This window comes from Rattus norvegicus, chromosome 2 (assembly GCF_021556685.1).
Source record: "Rattus norvegicus strain SHRSP/BbbUtx chromosome 2, alternate assembly SHRSP_T2T, whole genome shotgun sequence".
Classification (NCBI taxonomy): domain Eukaryota; kingdom Metazoa; phylum Chordata; class Mammalia; order Rodentia; family Muridae; genus Rattus; species Rattus norvegicus.
The window spans coordinates 229,703,136-229,730,000 of NC_141535.1; the positions used below are offsets into that span (position 1 = coordinate 229,703,136).

The 26,865-nt window shown below is 46.4% G+C and overlaps 2 protein-coding genes across 12 annotated transcripts in view; both read left to right on the forward strand.

The window, feature by feature from the left end:
• Positions 1 to 19,538, forward strand: part of Tspan5 (tetraspanin 5) — a 163,599-nt gene extending 144,061 nt beyond the window's left edge. For 6 of the 8 annotated variants that reach the window (NM_001004090.2, XM_087627909.1, XM_087627910.1 and 3 more), the window contains 6 exon segments: positions 5,743 to 5,889; positions 9,174 to 9,344; positions 11,533 to 11,658; positions 13,422 to 13,469; positions 13,568 to 13,684; positions 17,441 to 19,538. In NM_001004090.2, the coding sequence (NP_001004090.2) occupies positions 5,743 to 5,889; positions 9,174 to 9,344; positions 11,533 to 11,658; positions 13,422 to 13,469; positions 13,568 to 13,684; positions 17,441 to 17,506 (675 nt within the window). In that variant the 3' untranslated portion in view covers positions 17,507 to 19,538. 8 annotated transcript variants of the gene reach the window in all.
• A 1,631-nt stretch (positions 19,539 to 21,169) lies between these two features.
• Positions 21,170 to 26,865, forward strand: part of LOC120100955 (uncharacterized) — a 94,787-nt gene continuing 89,091 nt past the window's right edge. For 2 of the 4 annotated variants that reach the window (XR_015677044.1, XM_087642840.1), the window contains exons 1-2: positions 21,170 to 21,227; positions 25,540 to 25,658. Coding sequence is in view for 1 of the 4 variants with exons in the window: in XM_087642840.1 (XP_087498966.1) it covers positions 25,595 to 25,658 (64 nt within the window). In the remaining 3 variants the exon portion in view is untranslated. Of the gene's footprint in view, positions 21,228 to 23,883; positions 24,024 to 25,539; positions 25,659 to 26,865 lie in introns of all 4 variants that reach the window. The other 2 variants (XR_015677040.1, XR_015677039.1) reach the window with 2 other exon arrangements.

The following is a 26,865-nucleotide window of genomic DNA, read 5'->3' on the forward strand; positions in this document are numbered from 1 at the left end:
AACAACAATAAACAACTTTGAACTAAAATAAAGAAATAAATAAAGGTCAGGTCCAGATGAGTCCTTTCCCATTCTTCCAAACCTTTAAATAGGAACAGTATTCCAAATTATTCTATAACATAGAGGAGGGAGAAATGCTGTCATTTCATGAAGTCCCATTACTGGAGTACCAAAACCTCATAAAGATACGGTAACAAAGAAAGAAAGAAAGAAAGAAAGAAAGAAAGAAAGAAAGAAAGAAAGAAAGAAAGAAAGAAAGAAGGAAAGACAGACAGACAGACAGAAAGAAAGACAGAAAGAAAGAAAGACAGAAAGAAAGAAAGACAGAAAGAAAAGACCATAGACTAATCTCCCTAATGCACAATTACCGTTCTCCACGAAGTACTTGCAAACCAAACTTAAGAGCACATCAAATGATCATCATCCGCCATAATCACATCGGCTTCATTTGAGAGCTGCAAGGGTGGTTCACCATACATAAATCAATAAATGTAATCACCACATGTGTGGACTCCAGTGTGCAAATCACATGGTCATCACTGTGGATACAAATTGACAGAGCCCCCGCCCCCATCCCTTCACGATAAAAGTTCTCGAGGAGTCCGGAAAGATGGCTCAACAGTTCAGAGCATGTACTGCTCTTGCCAAAGACAAGTCAGTTCCTAATACCTACATCAGGCTTGCTGCCTCTCACTGCGGTTCTGGGGGAGTCTGACATGACCGGCCTCTGTGGGCACCTGCACTCACTTGTATACATACGCACGCACACACGCGGTTTAAAATAATAAAAGTAAATCCAAATGAAGTCCTTAAGGGACTCAATAGATGGAACGTAGCTCAACAAGGAAGGCTGTATGTGATAAACCTATAGCTAATTATACTAAATGGAGAAAAGCTGAGTCGTTTCCACTGAAATCAGGAACAAGCCAAGGGTGCCTGCCTTCTCCACTCTGCAGTTTGGGAGTGTGCACACACGTGTGCAGTATGCGTATGCAGAGAACAGAGCTTCAGTCACCTTTCCCTATTTTCCCTTAGCTTTCAATGGAGGGCACCCTACTAAACTTGCAGCCCGCCTTCGCAGTTAATCTGGCCACCACGCTCCAGGATCTGCTTGCTCCCACTCCCTACTTTGATTTTGGAATTAGAATCACATACCACTCACTACACCTGGCTTTTATGTGCACACCAGAGCGCTCCAGATCCTTCCGCCTGCAGAGTGAGCTCTCCCCTCACCCTGACTTCTGTCTCTGTTAAATATAGCACCTGAGGTCTTAGCTAGAGCAATAAGGTGAGATAGGGAAAAATACAAACAGGAAACCAGTGTCCCTATGTGCAGCTGATCTAATCTACTCATGAGAGGCTCTGAAAACTCCACCAGAAAACTCAAAGCCGTTCATCACTTCCATCAAAACAAAAGGATACAAAATTCACAGCGTCAGATGCCTGCCTGTGTGCCGTGGCAAACGTACTGAGAGGGTAAGCCGGGACACAGCCCATTCACAGTCACCAAACAAGTACCTTGGAATAAACTTAACCAAGGCAGCGAAAGAACTCTACTATGAGAACCTTAACAGACCGAAGAAAGATGGAGAGACCTCCCATGCTCATGGATTGGAAACGTAATTGTGAATATGCTACCAGAAGCAATCGCCACATTCAGTTCAATACCTGTCAAAATTCCAGTGCTATTTTTTGCAGAAATAGAAGAAAACAATTTAAAGTCATCTGGAAGCACAAGAGATCCCAAGTAGACAAAAGAATCTTCAGGAAAAAAAAAGAACAATTGGAAGTTGATTCATCGCCTGTTTCAGGGACTACGGGGCTGTAGTAGTAAAACAACACAGAAATAGTCACCTGGGTCAGTGGAACAGCACGGAGGATCTAGGTGTAAAGGCAAGCAGTTACAGCCGCCTGAATTCCTGACAAGATTTTAGTGCTATACAACGGAGAAAAGAGTCTTTTTAACAAACGGTGCAGGATCGAAGCTAGATCCTTATCTCTTGCTAGCCACAAAAAATAATTTACAGATGGATCCAAGACTCAGAGACCAATGGGGAGGAAAACATTTCCAGACACTGGCGTGGGGCGGGAGAGGTGGCTTAGTGGTTGAGAATGCTCGCTGTTCTTCCAAAGGACTAGAGTTTGGTTCCCAGTGGCCAGTCTGGTGCCTCACACGTAACTCCACCTCCAGGGGACTCTAACTCCTCTTCTGGCCTCCTCAGATGCCTGCACACAGGTGTGCATGTACACACATGTAAAGTAAAATAAATCTTAAAAAAATATATTGACATCCGCCAATAGTCAGGAAGCAGTAAGGACTCAGAAAGAAGTTGACAGAAAGGATTTCCTGAAATGGCAAAATTTCTCACAGCCAAGGAAGCATCAGAATGAAGACAGCAAAATGGGAGAGAAGCTTTGCCATCCAGCAGAGGACTAATCTCTAGAATATACAAAGAAATAGAAAATGCCAAATGAACCAAACAATAAATGGGCTAGTGGACAGACAGTTATGAAGAGAGGAAATACAAATGGCCAATAAACACACAAAAAAATTGTTCAACTCGCCATCAGAGAACTGTAAATTAAAAACTACATCGAGATCCTATCTCACCTGTCAGAATAGCAGTCATCGAGACAACGGTGGCAGACAGTGGTTTGTATGTGAGCAGAGAGAACCCATATGCAGTGCCGGTGGGCTATGAACTAATCAGGTCACTGAGACTCAGTGTGGAGGATCCTCAAAAGACAAAAAGTAGTCCCTCCATATGCCTTAGCTGTCTACCTCTCCAATCCACACAGGACAAGGACACTTGCATGGCACTGTTTGCTGTGGTGGCACTGCTCTCTATAACTAAGGCATGGAAGTAAGTTCACCAATACAGAACTGTATAAAGAAGACTCTGTGTGCACACACACACACACACACACACACACACACACACACACACACAATGGAGTGCTTTCATCCATGAAGGGTAATGAAATTGTCATTTGCAGGAAATGAATAATGGTGATCATTCAGTTAGGCAAACAAGTCCAAGCTCAGAATGACAAATTCCAATGTTTTCTCTCACTCATGGGTATCATCAGACATTATATATACATAAAATCATGTGTATACAGATGGTGTGAACGTGATGGTCACATTGTCTAGGGAAACAAAGGACTAGAGGGATGGGAAAAAGGAGGTTAGCAGGATTGGTGGTCGGAGGTGGAATTCTAGTTCAAAGTACACTATATAGTTATACTTGCCTTATATAACCAAATACAATGTAAAAACCTAATAGGGCTTGGAAGATAGCTTAGTGAGTACAATGCTTGGTGGACAAGCATGAGGACCTTGGCACTCCATCCTGGGCATTCATGTAAGAAACTGGTTGTGGCTTCTGTTTGTAGTCCAGAGCTGGAGAGGTGGAGGAACCTTGTGGCCCAGACAAGGCAGGCTAAGTATCCAGTCCCAAGCTCCCGTGAGAAACCGTATCTCATATATTTTTGTCTGTGAGCCTAGCCTTTAATGGCTGAGCCATCTCTCTAGCCTGAGAAACCCTATCTCAGAAAGATAAATAAAATTAAAAAATAAATTAAAAGGATGATGTCTGAAGAATAACAAACACCCAAAGTTGACCTCTGGTGTGCACACACACACACACACACACACCACTGCACATATGCACACACAGAGACACTGTAAATACTTAATACACTTAAAACTGCTGAAAAGGAGTGACAGGCATCCGGAGTTGATATTATGCTAATTACTTCAATCTGATCATCACACACTGTAGCCACCTACTGAAATGCTACATTGTACTTCCAAAGTAACATTGCAATTCAGACTCGTCAATTTAAAATATCTAATTAAAAATTGTGAGGGGAAAGAAACACGTTTCCCTCTCCCCTCCACCTCCGCCTCTGTCTTTCATACCAAGCAAACCAAGTCTATCTCTCCAATAATGGACTTTTCAGATTGCATCATGTGCACTCAAAGCCGGCTGGGCCACTAACAGAACAATCTGTGAAGACTTTCACATCTGTGGCAAGCCAAGGGGCTGTCCTCCTCAGCGCTGGGCTTTGATAACCACTGGCTACATTCTATTTGATTTCTCTGGCAACATTTTTTCTCTGCATCATTTGTGTAAGTGAAGGTTTGTTTTGGTGTTTCTGTGTTTTCTGCCCCGGGTTTCCCTTGCTGGGGTGAATGTCCTAATTCTAAGCTTAAACACAAAACTGGGCCTAGCCATGGGTCTGCGCCATCCCCTGCAGGGTGCAGCTGCATGCCACCTTCTGTGCCACACACCCTCGTTCTCCCTGCTTTGAAACTGCCCAGCCTTCCTCTCTGACTTTATTTAAGCTTCCATCATTTCTACTAAGTTAAAACGTTCTAGTTTAGTGTTGTAGCTCTCCTTTAAACACATTTTGTTTTTCTTAAGCTGACACTCCTAAAAAGAAACATCTGAAAAGCCCTAAAATGCTGTTCCCCAAATGTTTCAACGACTTTCAAATGGATTGAAAGTTAAAACTCCTACACTCCGGTTTGATTGGCACTGCCTGGGAAGCACATGGAGGCAACTGCGGGGCCTGCTTCATCAGGAAGTGCCGAGATAGACATCTGCTCCAGTTCTAAAATAACCCATGACCTTCAGCCCATCACCAGACTGCTCCGACTTAGGTTTTCCTCATCCAAACTCAGTTGCGTCAGCCCTGATCCAGGTCGGTGGCCGTGCTGTGCAAAAAGATACTCACTCTCTTTTTGAGATTGGATGGCACTAATTAACTGATTGGATTTGAGGTTTCCAAAAAAAATTAATAGAAAAATAAAATATCGATGATTCTGGGTGTTTCAGATTCTCAATTCCCAAAACACTGTCACTGGTCTCCACAGACCAAATGTAAGTAGCACATTACATTTTAGAGAAACAGCTTCATAATTCCTGGCAGGCTTTGACGTGCTCTCACACTTCAGAAAGAAGTTCTTTTAAACGGGCATTGCTCGTGGAGAAATAAAATCACTTTGGATTCCTTAGGTAGTAGAAGAAAAAGGAATTGAAAGCAAGGGAGTGACTTTTGTTTGTTTTAATCTCAGCCTCTGAAGTGTAGCGAATTCCTCCGGCATGGAGTGCAGAGCCCCTGAGCGGATCTTTGGGACCTGAACTTGATGGAGCCGCTCGTGAGGCTCAAGGGTGGTGTCTGGGGGAGTGTTTTACCTTGGGAAGCCTGTGAATATTTGCAGCCAGACCTGCAAAGTTCATTCTCAAGTTCCTAGAGCCCCCCCTCCATCCCCCTATTTCTGGAGATATGCCAAGGGCTTGCCCTGGGGGACTTAAAATGACTTCTTTCTGTCCAAGGCAGTGTATTTGTTGTCACATCCAGTTTTTACTCAAAACAGCCTGTATTTGGGGGCACTGAAGCAAAGATACTACCTATATTTTCTCCATCCAGAGCTGATAACAGTGTTTTTATTTTGTTGCTTGGCTTATATTCATCAAAATATAAGCACAGTGGATCCTGCAAAGAAATTCATTTCCCTTCCTCCCACCTTCCCTCCCTATCCTTCAGTCTTTCCCTTCGTACTTCCTGTTTTCCTGTTCCCTTCCTTTTCCCCCTTCCTCTTCACTCTCTTGGTATCTTGATCAACTTGGTCATCCCAGGTTGCCAGATGACTGCTGAAGGAGTCCTTTGGAAGGGGATGGCACTTGCCAGCAGCTTGACCTTGTGTCCTCATGTGTTCTTTTCCTCCCCCAGGGTGTCCTGTCCAATATCTCGTCCATCACCGACCTCGGTGGCTTTGACCCAGTCTGGCTTTTCCTCGTGGTGGGAGGAGTGATGTTCATTCTGGGGTTTGCAGGGTGCATCGGAGCACTGCGGGAAAACACCTTCCTTCTCAAGTTTGTAAGTATTGCAGACTCTGCCCTCAGCTGGAGCTCCAGACTCTTGTAAGATGACAGTCTTAACTTCAGGCAAGACAGTAAGCGTACCAAAGGCCTGGGCAAAAAAATAAATAAATAAATAAAAATAAAGCCCAGGCCACTCTAACTTCAAGAGAGCTCTTCAATCTTGCCCACTCTTTCCTTGCCCTAGACGTGCCTCCAAGGCAGTATAAATACGATCCAGTCCTGCCATGCATAGGAATTTTGTACATATATGCAACAGACTTGGCTTCAATCCCTAAAGTAGTTTAGGAAGGAATGAGATGTGGAGGTGGGGATGTTGTAGGTACGAGTGTTGATGGAGAATGTTGTAAGTAGAAAGCTACAGAGATAATAGCCTAGGGGAACTAAGCACTGGTCCAGCTTCTATACCCCAGCCAGCCATGCAGTTTGAATAAACATGGTGATACAGTTAAGGTGAAAGTCCTCCACTTGTAGAGGAGGGACTTTAGCAGGAGGTGTGAAGTGTTTGGGGCAAAGAAGAGAATGAACATTGAAAGCCTTTGGGGCTCCTTTCCAACGGAGTAACAGCATAGGCTACAATGTACCTGTATCTGAAATAAGAAGAATGGTAAATGTGAAATATCAAGACAGCTTCCTTGTTGGCTGGTGTAACTTCAAATGTAACTTGAGGTTGCTTTCTATACCTTTGGGGAGTGAAGACTCAGCTCACAGGGCCCAGTACCTGTCAGTTTCTGCCAGATACTTGGTATGGATTGAGTTTGGCCCCATTGTGTGAGGAGGTTGGCATTCTAGTGATGTAGAAAAAGTTTTCACTCTCCTCTCCAAGAACAGAGAAAGGATCAGAAGGACCTGCCTTCCCATGATGAGGGAGGGTAGGGGAATTTCTAGAGAACAACTTTCTTTGCTGTGCCTCTTATTAGAGTTCTGAGAGCTTGTTCTAGAACTAGTCTGAACAGCCTCACGGTGCGTGACTCTCCAACCAACCCCACCATGTCTTCTAGAATGTTCTCTGGCATCTTTCCATGAGCATCTCTAAGAGCCTCCCATACCCATTCTAGGGTGACCCATTTCAAGTTGGCCCAGCTCTGGCTCCCCGAAAGCCTTGGGGCTATGGAAGACCTGTAGGTCATTTCTCTCAGAGAGAGTCTAATGAGGAGCTAGCGTCCTTTTCCCTGTGCATGATGGGAGGCGCTAGTTTTCCATGCTTAGAGCTGTCTTACTTTCCAGACTGTCCTCTTTCTACACAAGCGTGTGTGGTCTCCCCCCTTCTCTTCTCCCCTCTCTTCACTGAGTCAAAGACCGCTGGAGATGGAGTCCCTCCGGAGCGTATTTGTCCCTGACCATGGCCTGCCGGCCTTGCCAGACTTAGGAGGCATCTCAAAGTGGGGACCTGGTTTCACTCAGCTTTGCTGTGACCCAACCTAACAGTGTGAAACCTCCATGCTCCCAAATACGAGGTCCCTTTAATGTGGTTCCCTTGAACGTGGTTTTACTTATTATAGTAACCCCCTCCCTAAAGTCCCACATTAGATTTGAAAAGAATCACTTCTTAGCTTTCCTTCTTGGAGACTATTTAAATGGCCTTTCTTTATTTAGAACTAACAATGGAAACTGGCCTAAAGGTCTGTTTGAGCAGAAGCTGTGAGGTAAGGAGGAAACAAAGTCACCGTGCCTCCAACAACCTCAGAGATCAGATTGTCCTAAGACGAGGAGAATTTCTGGGGAAAAATCCTACAGGCAGGACTGTGAAATAGAAGTGGCATTTCCTAGCTGACTGATACCATCGGACAAAGCTTCTGGTCACTTTTGGTACCTTCGGAATTGAGGGCATTAGTTCATAGAACTGGGCATGTAGGCCTCTGCCAAATAATTGATATTGAGTTTGGACTCGGGGTGTGTGTGTGTGTGTGTGTGTGTGTGTGTGTGTGTCATATAACTTGAGAGAATTTCCCAGGGCAACTGGAAATTGGCTGTGTCTATCTTAGGTTTTATTCTTTCTGCGGTGTGAGGACTGTATATGTCCATGTTCGGGGCGGTACTCACTACAGGTTAAGGGGGTTGCACTCATCTTCTCTTTTCTAAGAAAAACATAATTTGAAATTATAGGTATCACTCATAATTAAGAAGTTAACATTTTATTTCCAGGTACAAATTACTGGTACTGCTTGTGTATAAGAACTTTACATTTTATGTTCCCACTGAGGACAGATAGACAGGAGCCCCTGGAAAGCATGGACGGCTGAGGCAAGGGCTTAGAAGTGGAATTTTCACTTCAGCACTAGACTTGGTCAGGCACTGGTTTGGTCCTTCTGGCCCTCTCCCCTCAGTCCCCCACAAAGACCCGCCTCTTACTCCATGCCACACCCCACTGTCCACCCACCACGGCCCCCACCTCAAGATCACAAACCGGTTTGCAGAGGGTAAAGATGTGGGAGGAAGGAGGTGTGGAAATGGCCGTGGGTAGAGCCGGCAGTCAGGATGACTAAAATGAGACTCTTTGAAGTAACGGGGTGGAAGGGAAATTTCCCCAGGGTTCTGAGCGGTTACCCCAGGGCCTCATGCTCTCAAGCATGCCTTGTTATCTGCCTTAGCCAGAAGTCCCTTTTGATTGCACTGTGGCGTTATTTAAAGTGTTTCCTGACGTTGGTGTTTCCCAGGCAGGAGGCAAGAGAGAGCCCACGGTTTCATTTCCATGATTGGAAATTGTTTTCTGGTCTCAGTCACAGCCCCTCCTACTTCCCCCGCTGACCTCTTTATGATGAGCAGATCTATTTCACACGGTATGGGAGGTGCAGGGAGGTGTTAAAGCAGCGAATCCAACGGGATAATGTAGTGCAGGAAGAGTCAAGCCACAGTTGCAAGTGACGGGTGATTGTGAAACAAAGTAATCTACCTTTCCAGTTAGGAAAGAGGCTTCCTAGAGGTCAGACAGAACGCTGTTCCCGTGTCTGGCAGTCCATTAATCACCAGCAATTCATTAGGCCTTAATGTGGATCTAATGAGAAATTCCTATTACTCAATGTTTGATTTGGGCTCTGTTGGTTAATTATCAAATGGAACACCAGAGACTCTAAAATGTGATTATGAAGTGATCTCTAATTTTTAAAAGTCCTTTCTTAGAGTGTAATATTCCATTAACAAACCTTAAGAATCAGAAGGCCCCCAGTTTGGAGATGTGTAGCAACTGAATGTAATTACAGTCCCTTTCAGAGAGGAGCCACTCACTCCCTGTGATCTAAGGCCTTGTAACCCATTCCCTGTTGTGTGTTTCTTTTGTCTTAGTTTTCTGTGTTCCTGGGAATTATTTTCTTCCTGGAACTCACTGCTGGGGTGTTGGCATTTGTTTTCAAAGACTGGATCAAAGACCAGCTGTATTTCTTTATTAACAACAACATCAGAGCCTACAGAGATGACATTGATCTGCAGAACCTCATAGACTTCACCCAGGAATACGTAAGTTCCAAGTGGAAGCGTCTTCTCCCATAATGCTTTGTGTGTCTGCCAGCTGGAGCCGTCCAGCTGACTTTTCTGTCTGGTGTCTGGCTGTTTGCTTGTTTGTTTGTTTCTTTGTTTCCTTTTCCTTGCTCCATGGCTCACGTTTGTATCTCAAAGAGAAACATTCTGATTTCACTTCTCCCAACTTGTGTTCAATTAGAGGAAGATAAAACTCTCAAGCAAAAACACGATCACCTTGATGTCCCCTTGTCAGCCTTTGAAGAGAATTGCTTTTATATATGTTTAGAGTTTGATTTGATTAAATCTGAGTTTTCCTTATTCCCTCCCCTGTAGCTCACAGTAGTATGATTAGCAGGGTATTTGTTTGTAAAGTTCCTCAGATGTGCCCATCCAGATACCACATGCGTGTAGTCCAAACCAAAAGCTCAGCGACTCCTAAGGCCTGCTGCCTTCTAACAAGTGGAAGATAAGCAGGCCCCGCCTGTCACACAGGTGTCTGAACGTGACTATGTGACTGACTGTTCCCGTACGGTAAACAGGCAGATGTCATGTCACTCAAAATGCACGAGGAGCCACTCATTGGACTTGGACTAGCAGAACTTGAACTCTTTCTGGGAGAAAAATGAGAATAAAGCTGAGCCATTGTCTGATACAAATGGATACTGGAACAGTCAGCGGTACACATGGCCTCACCTTAGGCCCAAGACCTGCCCACAGATGAGCAGGTCCTCACACAGCTGTACTGGAAAGCAATGAGTAAGCCAAGCCACCTTGGTCTGTGTCATCCATGGCAGTAATATTTAGAGCAAGATCAAGGAGCACACAGAGGCTCAGGGGACCAAGGTCTAGCTCTGAGTAGGATAGGTTTCACTGGGATCACATTTACCTTGAGTCAAGAAGGCCACACTTTGTCAGCATTGAGTGGGTGTTGAGGTCTTAGTTTCACTCAGTGGCTGCTGTCTAGAGCAAGCATCCTTGGGTGTGAGCCCCGTCCCACTCACTCTGGCGATTTCCCTGTGCTGTTGGGCCATAGTGCACACAAGCTCTCTGTTTCTTGGGCATTCTCCCTGGCTAGTTGGCATGACAGAGCGAATGAGGCTTTACCTGTGGTGTCCAGCCTAAGCCCAGAGGAGCAGCTGAGCCTGCAGAACCTGTGTGTGTTGCCTGCTCTACTCGGCAACACTGCCATTTCATGTGATCCTGGTCTTCTGTTCTAGAGTTAAAAATATTTCAATATAGCTCTTTGGTCCTGAAAGCCTTAAAATGGCCACGGGTTGGTTTTATTTGAGAAGCCAAGATAATCCAGTACAGGAGGAGCCCATAGTCAGTCCCCATTTAAGACTGAGTTAGACTGAATTTAAGAACTGAATTGTGGGCTGGAGAGGTGGCTCAGCAGTAAAGAGCTCTGACTGCTCTTGCAGAGGTCCTGAGTTCAATTCCCAGCAACCACATGGTGGCTCTCAACCATCTGTAATGGGATCTGATGCCCTCCTCTGGTGTGTCTGTGAGCGACAGCTACAGCGTACTCACATAAAATAAATCTTTTAAAAAAATAAATCTTAAACACAGAAGAGCTGAATTGAACATGAAAATAAGCTCTTTTAAAAAATTTAATGTAGGCAAAAATAATGAAAAGTTAAGCCTCCAGGAATTTAGAGGGGTGGGCTTGCCTGACCCGTGTTTGCCCACAGTACCACTGGACATCAGCCCTGCCACTCGCTCCCTGTCCTGTGAAGTGGCTGCTGTTTACCTTGTTACACACATGTCAGAACTCACCCAAGTGTCCACTGTTTATCTGATGCCACGTACGCTCAGTGACACTAAGAACCATTCAAGTAAGATCGAAACTCAAGCACAACCAGAGTGGCCTCGCTCTGTGTTACCACTGTTGCTAGCATTTTATTTTTCCTTCTAGAATGTTCTGGTTTATCCTAGAACATGGCCAAGCCACATTCATCTCGAGCCCTGCCGTACAATGCCCTTCCCTTCCCCACTTACATCCCACGCCAAACCATCTATAGGAACTTCAGCCTACATTACTTTGGAAGGCTCTACAGGGCCCATCTAGGTCCATTTTAACTTAAAAATGAATTGTGAGGTGCCGGACCTGGCAGGGATGGGTGGGGTGCAGGTGGCGGGTCGCCCCACGCTGAGACGTCCTCTCTAACTTTCATGTTTGCTCCAGTGGCAGTGCTGCGGGGCTTTTGGAGCTGACGATTGGAACCTAAATATTTACTTCAACTGCACAGACTCCAATGCAAGCCGAGAGCGATGTGGTGTGCCATTCTCCTGCTGCACTAAAGACCCCGCGGTAAGAAGGATAGCTCACTGCCTGCTGCTCTGCACCCACACTCAGCCTGGGTGTGATGGCAAAGCAATGTCTGTCTCAAAAATCTCTTCTCACAAGCTTGTGCCTGAGTGCCTGATTGTAGGTCCCAGAGGAGGGTGATGTGTTCCCAGTCAGGACAGGATGGCCGGAATTAATTTAGCAAGTGCGTGTTGTCTCCTGTTCTGAGCCTTGGTGTGTGTGACTCACGGGAGGTCAGAAAGGGAGATCCTTTTCCAGGGGGAAATTAGCCCCACCGAGGCCTATGGAGCACACGTGACAGTGCTGACGGGACAGAACTGGGAGCCCATGTCACTTGTTCCTCCTTGATGAGAATGGGGGGCTTGTTGGTGAGCCATCTGTCTGCAGTAGCTTGGGTTTAGTAAGCCTTCTCTTCTTATCTGGTTTCCGGGAAGGGACTCGGGAGTAAAGGAGGGATTGAGGCATGACAAGGTGTGACCGCTGCTCAAGGAGCCACTCGGTGGCCCAGAGGGTGGCGTGAGGATGGCTGTAGCGGCTGCCATTTGCAGTTTTACTTTAGAAATGAAACGTAGAGCCCATCCACAAGCTACTCCTGTTTACTGCACTTCACACCGTGTGCATGGTTCGTAGAGTGAAAATATGGACCGTCTGCGTTGTGAGTGAAAAGCCAGACTGAGTGCTAGTGTGCCCCATGTGAGGAGTGGCTGCAGCCCTTCCTGGACAAGCTTGCTCTTGCCACAGTGGGCACAAGTGAGTCTCTCAGGCTCCCCTCTTGTAACCTTGGGGGCTATGGGGCTCTCATGGAGGCTGGGGTTTTAGGGTGTTTAGCAGGCTGCTTATCTGGAGGGCACATCAGCCCAGGCTGGGCATCACTGAGAACTGTGCCACCCTGCCTGTGACTCCTTTCTAGCCAGCCTATCTTCCTCCTCTGAGGTGGGTCAAGTGGTCCCCTGCTCAGGCAGCCTGGGCATGTACTGGCCGGCATGCTCCCTGCCTTCTCTCTGGGTCCTACCTCAACTGCCCATGGTAAAAACAAGAAGAGTCTCCAGGAGTCACTAGGCAACAGATCCTTCAGTGGGTCTGTCTTGTGCTGTGAACTCTGACCCCCATAGGGAAGGAAGCAGGTGACCCGTAGTATTTCCAACCAGATTCTAGAAATGTCAGGCTACCCGTTTGACACATGGACAGGTAGTGTTTTGCTTTGTAATTAGTGATATAATGCTTTTTTATTAAAACACACACTTTAAGTGACAGAAATTTATAGATTGAAAGGGACACACACATATTTGCCAGGCATAAGACCCTAGATCTAATCTCTGTGCTATGTTTTAAAAAGCAGAAATTGCCAAAGAGCATAAAGATGGTCATCTTGTCCTTTAAGGTTGATTTTTGTTTGTTTCCAGTTCCCTTGAAGCTTCCTGAGGTTGGCAGTATTTTGAATCTTAGTTCAATGTTTGTGCAAACGAGTGTGAGTGCACATGCTCATGCACACACACACACACACACACACACACACACACATACACACACACACACATACCCCACATGAAGGACATACTAGAGTCTCAGCTTTCATTTATAGGCAGGAATGTTTTAATACATATTTTTGAAGCTGCTCTCGTAAGTGCACAGCATTTAATAATAATGTTTGTTAAATAATAATATTAATAATAATGTTTAATACTGTGCAATAGTCCCCATCCATTCTTAGATGGGCTCTCTGCTGAACAAGAATGAGTTTCACCTTTCTCTTCCTTCTTCCCCAGGAAGACGTCATCAACACTCAGTGTGGCTATGATGCCAGGCAAAAACCAGTAAGTGAAACCCGCCTTAGCACACGGTGATTTTTGGAGGAGTGTTTGCATATGCACAAGGCTGTATCTGTGACCCTCTGCTCTCTTCCCTTGTAAAGGAAGTTGACCAACAGATTGTGATCTACACAAAAGGCTGTGTGCCCCAGTTTGAGAAGTGGCTACAGGACAATTTAACCATTGTGGCTGGTATTTTCATAGGAATTGCACTGCTTCAGGTAAGACGTGGGTCCTTGGTGCTGCCTCAGACAGTAGTGCCCAGAAGGACCTCCCCAGCTGTCTTAGTTAGGGTCTTATTGCTATGAACAGACACCATGATCAATGCAAGTTTAATTGGGGCTGGCGTACAGGTTCAGAGGTTCAGTCCATTATCATCAAAGCCAAGAACAGACTGAGCATCCTCAGGCAGCTTGGAGGAGGGTCTCTAAGCCCACCCCCACAGTGACACACTTCCTCCAACAAGATCACACTTTCTAATAGTGCTGCTCCCTGGGTCAAGCATATGCAAACCATCAGACCAGGCCAAGATCTTTGCTTTGTCTCTTCGATGCCTTAGCCTCTGAGACACACTGGAGGTCCTGGGAACAGACTGGAACTATTGGGTTGGTGTTTATTGAAGGTCTGAGTCTAGGTCCGGAAATACGTTAGGAAATCTTGTTTCCTTTTCACCACAGAGAGGCTGATAGGCCCCAAGTTGTCAGCTGGCATTCCGTTGTTTCCGAGGGCTTAAAGGACTGTGTTGTGACAGTCGGGGCAGACCTGGCTGCTCAGAGTGGGGACCTCAGCAGAAAGGCCAAGCTCTGTGAGTTGCACGAGTACGTGCTATCTTTTTGTGTCTCTGGTCCAGCTTACCCAAATGCTGGTGAGGATAGTCCCGGATGCTGACTCTTCCTGTTGATAAGATACTCTCTGTGGAGGGCCACAGATGGATACGTGGTTGAAGGAAATCAGAGATCTCTTAAGTAAATAGGAAGTCATCCTGTGTCACAGATTATAAACTCAGTGTCGCTCAAGGGCCATCAGCACTCACGTTGATAGGGATTCCGTGCTCTCTGTCTCAGATACAACCTCCCCATTTAGTCATCGACTCGCTGGGCCTGAATTTGCAGGGAAAAACAAGAGATCAGAGTAGTCAAACACACCGAAAGAGAATGGCAGGATGAAGAATTCTTGTTTCCTAATTAAATCTGACTACAAAGTAACAGGGTTCAAGACGGTCTTGCCAGCTTATAAAGTTAGCCATTACTGAGTAATGGGATTAAATTACAGACAGAACTTTTGTGAGCTTTGTTTTGATAAGGGAATCAAAACTATTCAACGGGGAAGGGACAAAAGGTTTTCCAAGGAGGGAAAACAATGGCTCAGAGGCTAAGAGCACTGGCTGCTCTTCCAGAAGTCCTGAGTTCAATTCCCAGCAACCACACGGTGGCTCACAACCATCTGTAATAGGATCTGATGCCCTCTGCAGGTATATCTGAAGACTGTGTACTTACTATTTACATCAACAACTCCTTTAAAAGATGCCAAAGTTATGACATTCTAGGAGAAAACTTGGTGTAAATTGGTGATTTTTTTTTGTTTTTGTTTTTGTTTTGGACAAAGAGTTTCAGAGAACAAAAACCAAAACCACCAACCGAAACAGAGGTAATGGCACCTCCTCAAAATATAAAACTTCCACACTGAAAATGGTGCCATCAAGGTTACTCACACAATGGCAGAAAGTATTTGTGAGTGTGTGTGTGTGTGTGTGTGTATGTGTGTGTGTGTGTGTGTGTGTGTTTAGTGTGTATCATATATATGGCTTATAGGAAACAAGAAAAAAAGGCAAGCCTGGACTACCTACCCAGGTCTAGTTTAAAAATGAAGAGTGTCCGTGTCAGTAGACAATTCTCCAGCACAGATAGAAATGGCTGTGGCACATGAAAATGTGCAGCATCCCTTGCTGTCAGAGAACTGCACGTCACAACTGCAGTGAGGTACCCATTGCACACCCACTAAGATGGCTACGGATAAACAAGGTGGTGGGTGTTCTGAGGATGTAGGACAAATCACTTGCACCTTTCTACAGTGGGGGAGCAGAAATGGTTCAGTTCTTTGGAAAATAATATATAGTTACTGTGTGACCCTACAATTTTCCACCGATGCAAAAGGAATGAAAAACAACATTTACCCAAACATTGGCACACACGTGCACATAGCAGCAAGAAGTGGAAACACGGAAGAATCCATCCATGGGTCTTTAACAACTGGGGTACGTCCTTCTGGTTGGTTCAGTACACAGCCATCAAAAAAAAAAAAAAACATGAATTGGCCAGCTGCGCCATGCATACCTGCAGTCTCAGCCCCAGGGAAACCAAAGCAGAGGCAGCAGGATGACAACTGTACAGGGAGGAAGACCCCGCCTCAGAAGCAAGCAAGACAAACAGGTAGAGCAAACTGGCCGGGTAATTCCTCGAAAGTCACCACAGTTCCTCTCTGCAGCTGCTTTTGTGAAGAACCAGCATTCGTATCCCTTGTCTGCATCCCCCACCCCATCACCTCCCTTCTGTCTGAGTCAGCGCTCACCACATCTTCACAGTGCTCTCTGAGCGTGCCCACTCCTCCCTCCGCACAGCTGAGTCCCTGACTCAGAACAACCACCCACCCAGTCAGCCTGGAGCTCTGCCTCCCACCGTGACCTTGCTGATGGGGTCACCACTCTCAAAGGAAGAGGGAGGAAGCTGCAGACCCCAGTGAAGTGGCAGACCCTTCCCTCCAAAGGTCACAGACCTGACCTGAGCAGGGAGAACAGGGCAGGTGCATCCGGTGGTGAATGGATCAGTCAGGACCCTAGCCAGGCAGGCTGGTCACCAACAAAACATGTTCTCTACGTGTGCGGCTTCATTAAGGCCTATTACCTGTCAGAGCCCATGGATTATAGAAGAATTGGGTTGTGACCCACCTGTGCGAGATAAGCACCCCAGCTGGGCTTCAGCCCGACGTTCCCCCACACACGGATGGCTTCCCTGGTCATGAAGGCAGCTCGTGCGTGCTGAGGTCACCTCAGCTTTCTTTCATCTTGTATGAAATGTTCACTGAAGTTCTTTCATTTGTGCCACACAAATAAAGAACATTCGTAGCTGAGTCACGAAGATCTACAACACGGTGATACCTCGCAGAGGAAATGAAGAGAGGTTTGTTCAGGCCCATGGTTCAGACCGGACCCACGGTGCGGGAAGCCATAGGGGCCGTAGCAGCTCAGAGGCAGGTAACGCCTTTTGACAGCTGTCCTTGGCAACACGCTTGCTTGCTAAGCCACAAACTCCAGTGTCCTACAGCCTCCCATAACAGTGCCGATAACTGGAGACTGAGTATGCAAACCCATGAGATTGTGGGCTTTTCTCATTTGAGCAGTCACCGTATCTATGGACGAACCCAGAAATGGTTTGGGTACTTAAAAGAAGTCACAGGCACCACACGCTGTCTAAAGCAATTTCGTGAAGATCAGGCAAACCCACAGAGGGAGAAGGTAGATGAGAGCTATCTAGGCCATAGGGAGAGCTGGAAATGGGTTATCTTGGGATAGTGTTAGTGTGAGGGAAATAAACAGTGTCTGTATTTAGTATTGAAGAGATAAAGTCATGCTAAAACTAGGGATTTTTATTTTCTCTCCATTCTTTTTTTTCAGCATATGTGTGTGTGTGTATTAAAGACAGGTCTCGTGTATCCCCAGGTTGGCCTCAAACTTGCTATGTAGCCAAGGATGGCTTCTGACCTTCTAGCTTCTTCCTACCCACGTGTTGGGATTGTAGATGTGTACCAACACGCCTGGTTTTCTATGGTTCTGGGAGCAGAGCCCAAGGCTTTATGCATGTGAGGCAAACACTTTACGACTGACCTAGGTCTCCGTCCTCTGAGGGGCAGACCCAGTGGCCAAGGAAAAGCCAAGAGCATTTGAATTCTGCCGTCTAACTTGGTTTTCTCTCCTTTTTCAGATTTTTGGGATATGCCTGGCACAGAATTTGGTGAGTGACATTGAAGCTGTCAGGGCTAGCTGGTAGAACCCTGCAACCACTGCTGTCAGACACTGGACTGATCCCCCCTCGCTGACTGACCCTCTGTGCGCCGGCCGGCTGATGGCGGGTTGCAGAGACCTGGTCACAGGCTTGCAGTCTCACCCAATGGAGCTGCCAAGAACTTAACTTTCTGCGGGGGTAGAACTTGGAAATGCTGCTCACGGACGGTCCCTTGAACAAGAAAAATGAAACAGCGTGCAAGTCACCGAGTCGCTGTGCGGTGAATCTCTACTGTAGCCGTGAATTGATGGACAGATGGATGCTACCAGAAGGGGGGAAGGGGGAGGTTGGGCACCGCATGTACTTGACTTTATGGAGAATACAGTGCTGTCCACATCTTGGCTAAAACTTGGGTCCTTATCCGCCAGGGCCAGGTGTCCTGAAATCCCTCAATGCACATTTCCAGAAACTGTTGCAACTGTCCTCCAGAGAAGAAAACAGCGCCCCGGTGTTCAGATTCTGCGAGGGGTGGAAGAGGTCATTTACAGAGTCCGCTCTCCTTCCCAAGTTTACCCCTAAGAGAGCTGGGTGTTGGTGGCAAACTGAGGCCTTGATCCACATTTCCACAGGACTGATCTTTCCTGAGTGGCCAGCCGGAGTCTGAGTTTTATCAGTGACATCTGAGGAGAAAATGAGGTTAATGAGAGACACTAATTAAACACCCCCTCGCCCCACCTTATCAGACTATCTATCGGGTTCTTCTGATATTCTGGAATATTCTGGGCTGCGTTTTGTGTTCTCTCTCTCTCTCTCTCTCTCTCTCTCTCTCTCTTTCTCTCTCTTTTTATGACTGGTTGTTGTTTTGGTTCTTTTTTCGTCTCCCAAAGGCAAAGGCTATATGACACAGTCCTCTGTAATGGTTTCCTATTCAACTTAAACAGTAAGTTTCTGTAGACACTTCACCTGCATGTACCGTGACGCCCCCAAACCCATGTTCTTTTCAGAGAGACATTTGCGAGTGTTTGTTGGTGTTCACGCCTTGGGTGGTCGTGGCATGTTGTCCTAACTTTGTCTTCATACGCCCCATGGGCTCACTGCCTCTCCCAGCATCCAGCTCGGCTTCTGTCCACTCCCCCATCCTCCATAAAGCCCAGTTCCAAAGCAGGGTTGTCACGGTCAAAAAGCATTTAATGGGGCTTTCCTTTCTTTTCTCTCTCTCTCTCTCTCTCTCTCTCTCTCTCTCTCTCTCTCTCTCTCTCCCTTTTTGCAACTTCAGTTTTGTTGTATATTAAATAAAAAAGCAAGCCAAGTATAGTGCATGGCAGAGCTCTGTCCTCGCTGAGGTGGCCTCAGGGCAGTAACAAAGCACAAATATTTGTGAGTCTGCACCGAAAGCCCAGCCAGGGTTCTGTGATGCTAGGTGGGAAGCCACCTCCGGGTCCTTCTCGTGCCCACCGGGAGGATGGGATTGAGCCCCAGGCTTTCACCCAGCTTGTGATAACCCGTGGATGTTGCTTTCATGGGGAGCAGATTTTAGTTTGTGGGTCGCTGGGAAGACCACAGCCTCTGTGATAGCAGCTCCTCTTTCGCCAGCCAGCATTCTGAGCAATGCTATTTTCCACGTCCACAGCACGTGCGTGCATTGTGTGGCTGGTGGACACGGTCCACTCACAGGGAGGTCAGGCATTCCTCTGAAGTCTCATCTCCACAGTTTGGGTGTATGTGGCCCTGCATGTTTGTATTGGTGTCTGTTGTAGGTAGATATAGTCATTCCATCCATGGCTGTGAGGTCACGTGACTTCACCTCTGCCCATACCACAGCCGTCGCTTGTGATGCCCTTCAACATGGACACGCGTGCTCTCGGATTGGCACTTGTGTCTTCTTTATTACCTCATTCTCCAGTGAACTACATCTGGCCAGTTGATTCAGAATCAGGCAAGATCCCCACCCCGTGGCACATACAGTGAAAGCCAAAACACAAGCCCAAGTGAGTTTTAAATTTTAATCACCCTTTATTTTTTACACTCGAGAGTGATTGTAATAAAAGCTGTCATTAATAAACTCGGTTCTACCTTACGTGGGATCTCATTGTCTTACATTTCTGAATCACTTCTCAGAGGCTAGCTATTGTAAAATGCTCTGGAATGGCTCCTTAAAACACAAAAAGGCCTGGGCCAGGGGGACCGCTCATGTTTAGTGTGCCTGAAACTTCACGTTCAATCCCATGTTCCTGAAACCACCATCATTTCCAGAATTTCTAAGGAGGTGAGTCAGGGTGGGGCTCAAGGACTTGCACTGGGGAATTCCTAAGATGCTGATGAGACCACACATTGGTTTTTAGGAACACCGATCAGTCCTGGGAGGGGAACTTGCGGTTGTAGGGGCTAAGTCCTTGAACTGCTAAATGTAGATGGACAAAGCAACCTGCAGGTAGGTTCTCATCTCTGTCTCAAGGGTTGCCCTCTACAGATGCCTCAGGAACTTTACAAAACACAGACTCTGCCATTCTGGGCTCTTTGTGTGTGTGTGTGTGTGTGTGTGTGTGTGTGTGTGTGTGTGTGTGTGTGTGTGTGGTGTGTGGTGTGTATGCTCTATGAACATTGAATACACAGTGGATGTAGATAAAAGTTACAGCTTTTGTAAGAAAGCAATTGCCAGCAATCCCTTGAAACCGTCATGTTAACCCACTGGGAAAAAAACAGCGTAAGCATCTTTGTATTGTCCAGGATACTTTTAGAGACAAATGGAAGGAAAAGCTTCCATTTCATGTAGTACTCGAAGACCACACAGGACAGTGTGTCCCGAGAACTTGAGAAATGCCTCACTTCCCTGGATAGAGAAAACAGAAGTATTTTGATTTTAAAGAAACTTGGTAAACTCAAGATGGGCAAGCCCTGATGATGACTCTTCTTATCTGATGGTCTGGGGCCTGGTTAGTCCCTCCATGCTCTGGCCAGCAGTGGAGAGGTTATAGTTACAAAGATGCTTTGTTTATAAGGCTCAGAACTAGCAGACGTTTTGTCCTTGGGAAGAGCATGAACTTTGGGGAAGGTTACTAATTTATTATTTTTTAATTTCCATTGTTCATTGATTCCCACAAAGATTGCCTCATAATATATATTTAAAACTGACTGTTCATAAAAAGAATAGTAAAGGCCAGAACTTCTCATCAGAGAGTGGATGAAACCCATCTCTTTCCCTAGGGGATAACACCCTTTACATTTCTTTGGGCTTGCTTCTTGCCCCAGGTCCCAGGCTGCCTCCCCTCCAGCAGTTTCTTAGAAGTGACTGAGCAAGCTTTCACTTCTTTGGAAAAGCATTTGACCACTGGGGGCTGGGGTTTGTGTGGGCAGGAACGGAATCACTTTGCAGTGTGGCTCTCCCAGCGCCTGTTTCCGGCTCTCTTGGAGAAGAGCCCTGGGAAGCGGGTGGGCCGGACAATGAGGGTCGGAGCCCAGTGACCTGGCAGGCCCTCTTCAGCAAGCTTTGCCATTTGTACTTTGGTGCTTGTTCCGTCTCTTGGGAAATCTGTGCAGACCTCCGAGGAAGGACTGGGAACCTCTCCATAAACACTGGCTACGGTGGCCAGCACGCCAGGGCAGAGTGAGACTCTGTCCACACTCAGCAAATGGAAAGTAAATACAGCAAATGTAGCTGTAGGCGGGGCTGAGTTGTGACTCTAGTGGAAACACGACTAGGGGCACAGTAGTCAGACGTTCCTGGGTTTGGACACAGGAAGCAGGGAACAGAAACTAAACTCTGAAGGTACCAAAGCCATCTTTAATGTTCCCTTAGCCGTTTGTTTGTTTGTTTGTTTGTTTGTTTGTTTGTTATTTGAAAGACTGGCCATAGCAGCAGAATCTATCACAGTGTGGCGTTTTAGGACATTCTCCGTTTGCGGAATTAACTGGTTCCCCCTGGAGGCTTGCTGCTTCCTTATAAACTTGCCCCAAAGTTGATCTGTCCGCTCCCAGTTTGCCTGAGCCGGACACCCTGGTCTTTCACCCCTCGAAACGAGGACTAAAGTAAATGTACTTTAAAAACTAAAAGAGCCGTCGAAGCCATGGTTTTACATGGCATGCATGAATTTCACAAAGAACCAGGGTCCAGCAAAACAAGCTACCCATGTGGGCCTCTTCTCCCAGAGCTTGTGCGCCCATTAGAACGGGAAAGTTTTAGTAGCCTGCCCTCTAGTGTCAGCCATGAAGAAGCACAGCTGGCTGCTGCTGGAAGGGAGGTTCCTTGCAGATCCAAGCTGTGCTCCAGTGTTGGGAAATGGATTTGGGCTGAGGGCAGGTGCTTAGCGAGCGAGCAAGTGAGCGAGGGTAGGTGCGTTCCTACTTCCCAGTCCTGAAAGCTGGATCTCATTCTGGGAACCCAGGAACGGAACATCTTGTTCCCTTCAATATCTAAGCGCCGATCTTGCCACTAGCGTTTTATCACCTTGTTGCAGCAGGGTTTGGCAGGCCTGGTGGGAGCTGGCCCTGCCCTCCTGTAGGGTCTCAGATGCAGTTTCTAGATGATGCCCTCTGCCGCCAAGTGTTCGTCGGCCACTGTGGGGGTGCTATGTCTTCCAGGCACCTATCCTGGGGGAGGCGGCATGATAAGCTGCACTCCCTCTCCCAAGACACAGAACTTGAGGATTTTGTGTGAGCCAAGACCCAGGTCCTAAATTGCACCTCAGGTCTTCAACACTAAGTGCACAGGACAAAGGGAACAGCCTTTCCTGAACTTCCCTCCAAAAACAAGACTGACTGAAGATCTAGTGGAGTTAGCTTTGATTTGAGAATTTCTCTTTTTGGGGGGAGAACTGAACCCTGGTCTAACAAGATTTCTATCTTGTTTTGGTTCTTGCTTTAACACAGTCTATTTAACTAGCCCCAACAGGCCTGATATCCCTTGTTCTGTATCTCAAGCTGCCTTCAAACTTGCAACAGTCGCCCTGCATCGAGCTTCCAAGAGCTGTGCCTGCAAGCTCGGACCCTCTGGCTACAACCTTGATTTTAGAGACTGGAGAAACCATGGCTTACGTATTAGGAGTTTATTGTGGGTTCAACTGTGTCTTTCAATATTACAGTCCCTAAGATTCTAAACAGGAACTTGAAACACAGGCCCGCAGAGTGCAGGGGACCCTCCTGATAAGAAGGCAGATGGAGGTAGTGTGTCCCAGGAGTGCCAAGCTTGATGGTGGCTACCAGAAACTGGGAGGCACAAAGCGCGTTCAGTTCTAGCACTCTGAGGGAACAATGGTGTACTGAAGTCGTCCCATGGTGCATTTGTTTTTCTGATGGGGATAGACAGAGTCCCATGCCTTCTGCTCTAATGTTTAAAGGGACCTGCTGCGAGCTTGATGCTTTCCCTGGTGGTCAAAAGTTCTCTTGTTTTTCTCATCAGTTGACTGGAGGCAGCGAATGCTGTGCGGTATATGACATCTGTCTGCTTTCCGCTCTTTCAAATGTCTTGCTGAGTTCTACCTTTGTTAAGAGAGGGTCTTGGTGTACACCTTAGTTAGCTTTAAGCTTGCTGTGTGACTCAGGCTGTATTTGAACTCATTCCTCCTACTTCAGCTGCACACGTTCTGGAATGACGGGTGTGCATCACTATGCCCAGCTAGTCTTGCCACCTTTTATAGGGTACGACAATAAATAAAGAATGCATTATTATATTTGGGATTATGGCAGTGCGTTCTGCATTTATTTGAAGCAAATTCTCTTAAGTGCCACCTGCTACTTAAAAACTGCATAAATAAAATATAAATAAAATGATCTGTGCCTTCCGTAGTCTCATGTTGTCACCAAAACAACCCAGTAGTTCCTGAACAGTTGCAAGTGGCCGCTGAGACAAACAACTCATGTCCCTTGACCTCCCAGCACACAGTTGTAAAAGGACACTCTATTCCAGGCACTGCCTCAAGCTCTCAAGAAAGTTCCAGAGATGCAAACCAAAATGAAATCTCCACAGACCAAAGGCCAAAACTTGTTAAGGGTTAAACTGCCATGTTTCCAGGGACAAATAAACCAGCAGCGGGTCTCAACCTTCCTAACGCTGCGACCCTTTAATACAGTTCTTCATGTGGTAGTGACCCCCAACCATAAAATTATTCCGTTGCTACTTCATAACTACAGGTTTGCCTTTGTTATGAATCACCATTTATCTGATTTGTTATGAATCACCATGTATCTGATTTGCAGAGCGTAGGTGACCCCTCAGGTTGAGAACCACTGATACGGGATTCAAGAAGGAAGAGGTCTAAGAGATAAGACCTGGGCTGCCCGTGGAGGGAGTGGGGGAGGTGGGAGGAGGAGCTTATGGTTTTCAGACACAGGGCAGGAAGGTCCGCTGTAAACAGGGAGGAGCTGTAGGGGGCCCAGGGGAAGGTAAAACTGGAACCAGTGGCTGGCAGTTGCTATTTCCTTTGCAGTAAAGACAGCATGAAAAAGAAGAGTTTTCAGTGCAATGTGACAGTGAGGAAACAATCACGAGACTGCAGAAATGTTTTAAAAACAATTCGGAAAAGCTGCTAGAATTGTCCACCACAGTGTGTTGTTAAAGGCAAAAATAGTAAGTCTTGGCACCCCATCCCCCCTCAAATAGTAACTAAGCTTACCTAATACACCTGCCCATCAAGTGGGCTCCTATCTCTGCGGGGTCAGGGGCAGATATGAGGGAAAACAGGTGCCGTGGCTTGGGTAACTAAATCATTCAACGTTTTCTGCATTAAAAGTGACCCCTGGGGTTGGGGATTTAGCTCAGTGGTACAGCGCTTGCCTAGCAAGCGCAAGGCCCTGGGTTCAGTCCCCAGCTCCAGAAAAAAAAAAAAAAAAGAAAAAGAAAAAGAAAAAAAAGTGACCCCCAGCTGAGTGATGGTGGCTCATCCGTTAGGAGCACTGGTTGCTATTGCAGAGGACCAGTGTTCAATTCCAAGTATGGTGGGTCACAAACATCCCTGACTCTAACTCCAGTTCCAGGGGATCTGAGCCTTCTTCTGACTTCTGCAGTACTAGGCATGCACACGTTAAGCACACATACATGATTCACACATAGACAAAACACTTGCAAAAGACAAAGCAGGCCAACCAACCAGACTTCCAGGGACTAAGCCACTACCTAAAGACTATACATGGACTGACCCTGGACTCTGACCTCATAGGTAGCAATGAATAGCCTAGTAAGAGCACCAGTGGAAGGGGAAGCCCTGGGTCCTGCCAAGACTGAACCCCCAGTGAACGTGATTGTTGGGGGGAGGGCGGCAATGGGGGGAGGATGGGGAGGGGAACACCCATAGAGAAGGGGAGGGGTTAGAGGGATGTTGGCCCAGAAACTAGGAAAGGGAATAAAAATTGAAATGTAAATAAGAAATACCCAAGTTAATAAAGATGGAGGGGGAAAAAAAAGATGACGCAGTAGCCAGGGGCGGGGCTTCAGGTGACTGGTCTATGTGAATCCCTGGTCTTGAGTGGCCTCAGTGCCTTTATGAAGGAGACCTAGGGACAGGTTTTCCTCCCTTCTGGCAAGTGCAAAGGCCTGGAATGCTCTGGAAGGCCTTGGTTTCCACCGAACATGGGAACTTCTGGTACTTCTCCACAGCCCGCAGAACCATAAACAAGGTGCTTTTGTTGTCTATAAATCACCAGCCTAAGGCAGGTATTTGAGTATTTGAATGGACTAAGCCACCGCGCTCCACCCAAATCCTCTGTTCCTCTGAAATTCCTCAGACCCAGGAACTGACAGGGAGGTTGGTTATCACACGTTGTGGATGCTGGGGACTGCTGGGGTGCACAAGCCTCAAAGCAGGGGTTACTGGACGTTTCCGTTTTATTCTTTGCAAGGTTGAAACCAAGATAACATTAAAGTATCATTTTTTCATGCGTGGTAGAGTTGGCTAGGAGCACAGAAATCCCACCAGCCCTGCCAGGCAGCTGCCTTTTTAAGCTCCCAGGTGGTGGGAATGAGCAGGGATTACCAGGTTCTGAGCAGGGATTACCAGGTTCTGAGCACAGGTTCTGACTTAGTTCTTCATGGGACTGGAGAAGCACAGCTCTACCAAGCTTCAAGTGAGACTTGCTGTGGTTTGCAGACAACTCTGGTTGGCCTGTCTGGGACCGACACCGAGGGAGTAGTTGAGTGGTGGAATGTACGCCCAGCATGCACAGGGCCCTGGGCTCAACCCCCAGCGTCGAACAAAGAAACAAAAACGTGAGTACCTTGTTGTTGGCCATTTTTGCTGTTGGCTCCTTACTACTAAGCTGAAATTGGACTTCAGAAATTAAAAAAAAAAAATCTCAATGCAGAAAAATCAAAAGAATAAATAAGCGTTTAGCATCTAGAGGTATATACTTGTAGATCCAGAAGGTTGACATTTTAAGAATTCTGATTTTAAGTTGTATGGTAAGAGGGCGTGGCCACACCTGCCTGTAACTCCAGCACTTAAAAGAGGCAGGAAGACCAGGCCAAAGAAAGGCTACGGTGAGACTGTGTCAAGAAAAGGGTAGAGGTACCACCATATCCATTAATGTTTTGATTTCATTCAATCAGGGTTGTTGTTGTTTTTAGTGTCAGTGAATACAGTTTATGTAGTGTTAGCTTGCTAGCTTGCCTAGTGTTTAAGTGGATTGTGTTCTCAAAATTTGGTCCATGGAGGGACGTTTGGCCATTCTTTATGTGTAAGTGTTCCCAGGGTTTAATCTGCTTTCTAATGCTAAACCGTTATGTCTCCTCTTAGCCGTTACTCATTCTGTGAACAAGGAGGTCTTCAGAGATGGTGCAGGGTAAGGGTAGTGATGTCCACTCATGGGTAAAGCAGGTCTGAGCTTGTAATTTTCAGTGTTTTTAATATTTCTCCCTTTTTGATTTCTAGCATGATATTCACAGAAATTCTGCACAAACAAGGGCTCTTTGGGGCCCTTAACCTTCTTTAAAAGAGTAAAGAGACCCAGAGTCCAAAATGTTTGAGAGCCACTGGTGTGGACTAGCTAGCATTTAGTAGGCCACTACCCATCAACTGTTAATAGATTACAGCTCTTCACAAACAAATGCAGCTGTTGTGTCCTTTCTTCTATGGCCCACACTTTGCGTGTAGCTCTGGATATTCTGATAGTGGAATGACTGAGTCAAATTATTCAAAGAATCTGATTTATGATACCTACTGGTAAGTCTTAATTAAAGCTGTGCAAACTGGAGCCACATAATGCATAAAGTTTTAAAGTAAAAGTTACTTTAGCTTTTGTGTGTGTGTGTGTGACAGAGAGAGACAGAGAGAGAGAGACAGACAGAGAGAGAGACAGAGAGAGAGACAGAGAGAGAGACAGAGAGAGAGACAGAGAGACAGAGAGAGAGACACACAGAGAGAGACACACAGAGAGACACACAGAGAGAGACACAGAAAGAGAGAGACACACAGAGA